Source organism: Lactuca saligna, chromosome 6 (genome assembly GCF_052625555.1).
Source record: "Lactuca saligna cultivar CGN05327 chromosome 6, ASM5262555v1, whole genome shotgun sequence".
Lineage (NCBI taxonomy): Eukaryota > Viridiplantae > Streptophyta > Magnoliopsida > Asterales > Asteraceae > Lactuca > Lactuca saligna.
Genome location: NC_136422.1, coordinates 6,756,941 through 6,765,822, shown reverse-complemented (window position 1 = coordinate 6,765,822; position 8,882 = coordinate 6,756,941). Strand labels below are relative to the sequence as shown.

The window sequence follows — 8,882 nt, the reverse complement described above, 5'->3', positions numbered from 1 at the left end:
ATATAAGATAAAGACTTTTAACGCACATAAAAAACAACATAACTGATTTATTTAATAGTTTTAATAAGTTTTAATGTATTAACAATAGCATAATTTTTTTTTAGACTTTCAGAAAAATATATAGTTTTAATGTATTAACAATAGTATAATTTTTTTTTTAATTAGATGAAAATATATTGATTTTGACAAATAAAAATATATGTTGTTTTACCAAATCAAATGTTTATTATATGAATTCATTTCCAAGAAAGATAACATTAAATATGCCTCATTATAAAAAATTGGCATAATAATTATGAACAAGGTGATAAAATGACCCACACCAGATCATAATTTATTGAGTTCTAATACTGTTTAAGCCTCCTTTTGAGAGCTAAAATTTCAAAACGTTATCTTTTTGGTGCATAAAATAGTAATACTTTAAATATAAAATGAAAAGGGTGGCATAATTAACAATTAAACTAAAAAGACAACCAATAATTTGATGACACTCTGTAATAGATAACAACACAACACACAAACAAACAACTCAGAATCTGTCAACATATTTCATACCTCTGCTGTTTCCGGAATAAACAGACTAAATTAAACCACTACACATCATGAAGCTTACATTATCATTATCAAATTAACCAATCATTAATCACAAAATCAACAAAACTATTAAATTAACAAATACCCATTGATCCTCTTGACTTTTCAACTATAAAACCACACAACCCCTATCACTACTCCTCACAAAATCACCACTCACTAGAGAGAGAATTAAAAAGAAAAAGCTTCCAGAAACAACAATGGAGGGCAAGGAAGAAGATGTGAGACTCGGAGCCAACAAGTTTTCCGAGAGGCAACCCATCGGAACATCCGCTCAAACCGATAAAGACTACAAGGAGCCACCACCGGCGCCGCTTTTCGAGCCAGGCGAGTTGTCGTCATGGTCGTTTTACAGAGCCGGTATCGCAGAGTTCATCGCCACCTTCTTGTTCCTCTACATCTCGGTGTTGACTGTAATGGGTGTGGTCAAATCTCCGACGAAATGTGGCACAGTGGGTATTCAAGGAATCGCGTGGGCTTTCGGTGGTATGATCTTCGCTCTTGTCTACTGCACCGCCGGTATCTCAGGTATGTTTCCACTTTCCACTTTCCACCGGAACCCTAATTTTATCTTCTTTCTTCTTCTTCAAATCATCTAAAAACTATACGTTTATCTTCAAACAGGAGGGCATATTAATCCAGCTGTGACATTCGGTTTGCTACTAGCAAGAAAACTGTCGTTGACCAGGGCAGTTTTCTACATGGTGATGCAGTGTCTTGGAGCGATCTGTGGTGCCGGAGTTGTGAAAGGGTTTCAGGGTGATGCGCAGTACACGACGTTAGGCGGTGGTGCTAATGTCGTCGCCCATGGTTACACCAAGGGTGATGGTCTTGGTGCTGAGATTGTTGGCACTTTCGTGCTTGTTTACACCGTGTTCTCAGCAACTGATGCTAAAAGAAGCGCCAGAGACTCCCATGTCCCTGTATGCAACTCACTCCATTGACTATTGAATTATTTACAGATATTCACTTTAGAAAAAGTTGAGATTTTTATCTTGAATTAAATTTGAATGTGTTTATTGTAGATATTGGCTCCTCTTCCAATTGGGTTTGCGGTGTTCTTGGTTCATTTGGCCACCATCCCCATCACCGGAACTGGTATTAACCCTGCAAGAAGTCTTGGAGCTGCCATAATATACAACAAGGGCCATGCTTGGGATGACCATGTATGTATAATCACCTTTAAAGTTCAAATTATTCATCAAGATTTGATTTTTACTCGATAATATTCATCAAGATTACATTTTTACAAGACTAGCTAATTTATGATTGTTTGTTGATATGTCTTTGCAGTGGATCTTTTGGGTTGGACCCTTTATCGGAGCTGCACTTGCTGCTGTGTATCATCAGATAGTTATCAGAGCAATTCCCTTCAAGAGTAGATCTTAAATTCTTTTTTTTTTTTCTTTTGATTTGGTTATTTCTTCATAATTATGGTTTGTGTTGTTCTTGATTCAATTGTGGGTTTAATAAATGTGTGTAAATTATTCTCTCAAATCAATGGGTTTAATTTCTTTCTTCTGTGTAAGACAATGTAAGGAAGATCAAGATCATGTTTTTAGATGAATTCCTGTTGGGGTTTTACGAGATTCTCGGTTCCACTTTTCACTATAGGAAATTCACTATTTCACTAACAAACGCATGTGAACTTGTACTAACAGCCAAATAAAGAAATTGATGGATCAATCAAACAATAAATTATATAAAGTAATCAATCAAACCAGACAATAATAGAGATTTACACTGTCGTTATGATAACAGAGAAAGGATTCGACTTTATATTTAATGTAATCAAACCAGAGGATACTATAGAGATTTATTCAATGACACGGCGTGTAAAAATTACAAAGCCCTCACACCACCATGTGGCATCTCCAGCATGTTGCCATCCATTATGAAAAAATATACTAATTGGTTATATATTTCCTATACATTCCTTTTGGTGTATTATTATATACCCAAAATGGAATTAGAATGAATAATTAATCTTTAAAATGAGGTAATTGGAATAATTGGATATAAAAGTAAGTTGAATAACTATATAAGTCAAAAGGCTTTTTAGGAGCAACATCCTAGAAGTTTAGACAACATTTAGCATATTTATTTTGTTAATCTTGTATAAGAGAACAAGTCAATTTGTGTTTCAAATAATGTGAACTTAATGAAAAATGGAAATGCACGAGCTTAACTGAAGAATAATGTGTTATAATAGTTGAATGTGTAGTTGAGATAATGCAAAAAGACATTTGGAGCTAAAATGAAAAGTTATGTCATTATGACATGTTAGTTTTTTTTTTTTTTTTTTTTTTTTTTTTTTTTTTTTTTTATTGAATTTGATAATTTTGATACCTATGTTTGAGGATAAATGTGTTATAATAGTTGAATGTGTAGTTTTTTGATAATTTCGATACCCAATAAGCCAATATCCTATATTTGAGTCTATGTAAGTCGGGATTAAACGCATCAAATTGATTGATTCTTGATTTTAAAATATAGCTAGGATGATATAGACCACATAGCAAAAAGAATCAACCTAAGATGAGTTCGTGTGAGAAAGTTATGAATGTTTGAAGTTGAAAAAAAATATGTTGCTTAAATAGTAAAGTCTAGAGCAAAACACGGCCTATGTTTTTCTAGGAATAGAAAATACGGCTCGTGTAACTTGACCAATGAAAAATTAATTGTTAGAAAGATTAATTCGGTCCATGGTGTCCTATAACCTTCTCAAACATTCTCAAAACTCTATCTAAGCTCCATAGAACAAGGGAGAATGTTGCTTACAGTTCTTGAGCTCAAATTGAAGGTTATTCAAAGTAATTTGAAAGGAAAAAGGCAAAAAATTTCACCATCTACTTGGATTAAGTGTAAGTCACATTTCTATAACTTGAGTTCACTCTAATGGAAGAATTGAAAGGTAACATGTGAACCATGGGTTATATATATATATATATATATATATATATATATATATATATATATATATATATATATATATATATATATATAGAGTATAAATCTTGATGATAAATATGAAATGAGTAGTGAAAACATGTTTTCTAACAATAAATGTTCAAGATAAAGCATATAGTTCACGATATGCTAAATTAGGAAAGTATGATCTAAATTTGAGTTTTGGTAATTTGCTAGATACTTGAAATTGAAATGTTAATAAATTAGTATACATATAGATAAGTTATCATAGTTATGGATTTAATAAAGGTGTGTAAATTAATTCTCTCAAAGGGTTTAATTTCTTTCTTCTGAGTTGTTTGTTAATCCTTATAAGACAATGGAAGGAAGAAGATGATGTTTTTAGATGAATTCTTGTTGGGGTTTTACAAGATTCCCGGTTCCACTTTTCACTATAGGAAATTCACTTTTTCACCAACATACGCACGTGAGCTTGTACTAACAGCCAAATAAAGAAATTGATTGATCAATCAAACAATAAATTATAATCAATCAAACTAGACAATAATAGTAATTAATCAAACTAGAGGATCGACATTATATTTAGTGACACACCGCCATGTGGCATCTCCAGCAAGTTGCCATGTGGCATCTCCAGCAAGTTGCCACGAACTTCAATTTAACATCACTAAATGTGCCCATTTTTAAAAAAATTGGGATACATATTTCCTCAGTGATACATATTAGAATGAATAATTAATCTTTAAAATAGGTAGTTGGAATAATTAGATATAAAAGTTGAATGGGTTTTTAAAGCTTCCCGCATAGGTGCCACGAGGAAAAATAAACGAGTATATAAGTCAAAAGGCTTTTTAGGAGCAACATCCTAGAAGTTTGGTTAACATTTAGCATATGTGTTTTGTTAATCTTGTATAAGACAACAAGTGAATTTGTGTTTCATATAATGTGAAGTTAATGAAAAATGGAAATGTACGAGCTGAAGTGAAGAATAATGTGTGTGTAGTAATGCAAAAAGACATTGGAGTTAAAATGAAAAGTTATGTTATTATGACATGTTAGTTTTTTATTGATAATTTTGATACCCGACATCCTATGTTTGAGGATAAATGTGTTATAATAGTTGAATGTGTAGTCAACAATAAATGAGATAATGAAAAAACGACATTTGTATGCCATTTTGAAAATAGCATGTTTTTAAGTTTTGATAATTTCGATACCCAACAAGCCAAGATCCTATATTTAAGTCTATGTAAGTCGGGACTAAACACATCAAATTGATTGATTCTTGATTTCAAAATGTAGTTAGGATGATATAAAACACATAGCAAAAAGAATATGAGTATAAATCTTGACGATAAAGATGAAAATAAGTTATGAAAACATGTTTTCTAACATTAAATGTTCAAGATAAAGCATATAGTTCATGGTATGCTAAATTAGGAAAGTATAATCTAAACTTGAGTATTGGTAATTTGCTAGATACTTGAAATTGAGCTTAAATGTTAATAAATTAATATACATATAGATACTTTTGGTTTGTTGAAAGATTTAAAGTTTGCGGGAATTTTCAATAGTTTAATTACTTATATAATTGTTAAAAGTAATTTCTAAAGTGTTTCATATCACTATTTCAAACTAATCAAACGAGAGAGATATCTCTCCCCTTCAGCGTCACATGATCCCCTTCTAACATTATCAAAACAAAATTCATCTTTCATTCAATATAAACTTCACAACAATTACAATAAACATCAACAATCATTGTTCCAACGTACTAAGAGTCTAAAATACAAACACACCAACAAACAAACAAGCATTATCAAAACAAAATCAAGGCACCAAGAAATAGAAATCTTATGGTATTACTTTGATCAAGTCAACTCCAAACTGAAATCCCACAACTTCTTAACCATTTCTGAATCATCAACATATTTGCTTGCTTTTGATATGTTACAATCAGCAAAATACTCACCACTAACACCCTTCACTTGTGGATACAAAGCTACATAGCATGTAGTTGCAGCTCCTTATGAGATCATAACCCTCTATCATTTCAGCCTCCACAATCTTGAGTCGTTTTCCCCAAACCATAGCCTCTCTCTTGAGTATGTGAGCTAAAAGTGTGTGTTTTGAGTAGTTAAAGAAGAAGGTATTGAATCAAGGTGTTGGAGAAGTAAGATAAGCTTGAGGATATGAGGTTATCTTGTTCTCTAAAAGCTCCGGGAGTCAAACAGCTCATGCATTTATGCTTGTATGATGTAGATCTTGCCTTATTAACTTTACGACACCTTTCTTGTCCCAAAAGTCCCAAGTTTGTGCATGTTATGTTTTGGACTTGTTAAGTTGTCCTTTCAGACCCTCTTAAGGGTTCTAAATGATAAAAATGATGTTCCAATAGCTAGAAGTGTTCCATGCATGTAGAAGAAAAGTCTTAATCGATTAAGACCATGTATTAAGGGCTTTTTGGACGTCTAAAGTCTTAAAAATTGAGACTTTATGGTTCTAAGGTTCATTTAGTTAATGGATCTGGAGTTTGGGCTTAAGTGCTTAAGCCATTAAGCACCTATTAGAGTTTTTGGAAAAACATACGTACGCCCCGCATAAGCCATTGTACGCCCAACATACTGCGTCAACCACCCTGATGGTGGTCAACGCAAGGCGGAGTACGCCCAGCATACCAGAGGGTACGCCTAGTGTACACCCTTTGATGGGATTTTGCGATTTGGCTTTCGGTTTGGTCCACCTTTGGGCCAATATGGTTTGGGTCTTTTTTGGATTTTTGAATAATAGTGTTTTGGGCCAAATATGGAAATGGACCCTAGGATGAGGCCCAATTAAAAGGATGTGGGCCCAATTTTGGAAATTGGGCCAATTGTAGGCCATACCAATTCCGTACACATCACACACCCAAACTGGTATCAGAGCTATGATAAAAATGGCATTACATTATAATAAAACACTTTACAGTGTAATTTTTGAAGATATTCATAATAAAGAAATTGAAATTTCTCAACATAAAGAAATACTTTTCAATAATAAAAAAGATTTAGTGCATATAAATTTCAGAATTCTACAAGCACAAAATAAACATACTCACGAATATATATCAAACTTGGTTAGTATACGTAAGTATCTCCTACATGAGCAAAAAGTACATCAAGAACATCTTGATAGAAATAAAAAATTAGTTTCAGAACTCAGAAAATTTATTTTAACTTATTAAAATTTTCTTAAAATGAATAAAGAAATTTTCAACAACACTGAAGAAAATAATTCAGAAGAAAAACAAATTTTAACTTATGTTGAAGATGAAGATGGCTTTCATGCAAATCTTTTAATAAAACAAGACCTTCTCTCTCGAGTTAAGAAAATAGATTTAAAAATAAAGAAAGAAAACATTTTCAAAAATGTTCCTTCTAAACTTAGTATTTTAAATCCTCTTAAAAGGAAAAATGAAATCTTCTACTTTGTTAGTACTAAAGAAATGTCAGTAGACATAAAAGATACAATAGGAGCTGTCTTTCTACCCCTTTTAACTAAGGAACAAATAAACAATAACTTAAAAAGTATTCCAGTTGAGATTAGATCAAAAATTCGAATGGTCCATATCGGAGCTATAAAAATTTTGCTAAAATCCCAATTCCAAGCATGAATAAATTCTCCCATAAAAATGGCCTTAATTGACAACAGAATTACTGACAGACAGGACTGCATCTTAGGTGCTGCAAAGGGAAACCTTGCTTACCAAAAGTTTATGTTTTCAGTCTATCCAAAGTTTGCTCTGGATTTAAAATCTGCAAATATAGATAAAACCTTATCTTTTATACATTACTTTGAAAGAAGTGACCTTATGAGTCCAGGTGATAAACCATTCACCATAACATATCTTATAGGATATGCCCTGACCAACAGTCACCATAGCATAGACTATAAGAAAGACGAGTACATCGAACTTGATGATGTCTTTTCAGAAATAGGCCATGTCAAAGATAAACAATTCTGCGACATAAATCCTCAAGAAAACTCTTGGGTTTTAAATATAGCTAGAAATAAAAAAGCTCTAGGAGAAACTCTTAGACCAAGAATTTCTATGGATTCACTCCACATAGGAGAAAGCTCGGAAAGAAAAGATAATAATTTAATAAGAAACATGTCTTTAAAAATTGATAGTCTACGCCAGAATATCAAACAAATCACTGACATTATAAATGAATAATAAAATTGATTTTCCTCATTTCTATAAAAAAGGTAAAACAGTCAAAATTAAAACTCTTGACGATAATACTGAAAAGAAAGAATACGTTTTCTCTACTTCAGGAAAAGCCGGTATTCAAACAATTGTAAATCATTGCAATAATCTCAACCAGATCATTGCAAGATGCCTCTTAAAAACTTCAAAAATAAGCCATTATCTTGGTATTTCAAAAGATATTTCTGAAGATATTTCAAAAAATAAAATACCTTTTAACCAATTTAAAAACGATTTAGCCTTTATGGTTAAAAACAATCTTGATAAAAAAGATTTGGAAAAATTCTTGGAAGTTATTGAAAGACAAAATAAATTAACTATCAAGTTAACCCAGTCTATTGACAAACATTCTATTCTTTTAGAAAACTCTTTAAAAAACAACCAATTTGTTGAAGAAGTCGCCAAAAAGGCAAATATTGAGGGCACTCTTAAGGAAATCAACCTTAAGATCACTAATATACATGATCAGTTAAAACAACTAATAGGATGACCTCGATACCCGAGCTCAATAGATCAACCACCTCGATACCCGAGCTCAATAGATCAATCAACCTCCTTAATGAAAAAATAGATGGTCTGATTATAAACTTGGACTTAATAGTCAATAAATACGTAACCATTGCCCAGTTGGAAGTAGCATCTGCAAAAATTATTGCAGACATTATTAAGGAGTTATCTGAAAAGATTGACTCTTGCCCTTGTAATAAAGACATTCTTGAGCACATCAAAAATATCTCCATTATAGAACAAAAATCCAAGCCAGGAAAATATTCAGGTCTTAAGAAATACTCACCTCCCAATCCTAGTGTTGGAAACCCTGACTTAGGAAGCTCAAAAAATTCCCAGAAAATTGACATTTTCAGGAAAGAGTAAAAATGAAAGAAACAATCTCTGAGAAACTCGAGAAATATTTCTTTAACCTTCAATTTGAAGATTATGATAAAGCTGACCAAAAACTTATTCGACTTTTATCATTAGAAACTGAAGAATGTGAAGAATTGTATCAAAAAGAACCCAAACTTTTTGATCAATATTTTAGAATGACTAAAATAAATGAACCTGACACTGAATCAGAAGAAGAAGATAACTTTAAAACAAATACAAAGAC

The 8,882-nt window shown here is 32.0% G+C and overlaps 1 protein-coding gene across 1 annotated transcript; it reads left to right on the top strand.

Moving 5' to 3' along the window:
• Window positions 1-718: 718 nt before the first annotated feature.
• On the top strand, window positions 719-2,183 carry PIP1;5 (plasma membrane intrinsic protein 1;5). The gene is given in 6 exon segments (XM_078959449.1): window positions 719-913; window positions 915-957; window positions 960-1,122; window positions 1,219-1,517; window positions 1,620-1,760; window positions 1,888-2,183. Coding segments are annotated over 6 exon segments (861 nt in total). The 5' UTR covers window positions 719-794; the 3' UTR covers window positions 1,984-2,183.
• The last annotated feature ends 6,699 nt before the right edge of the window (window positions 2,184-8,882 follow it).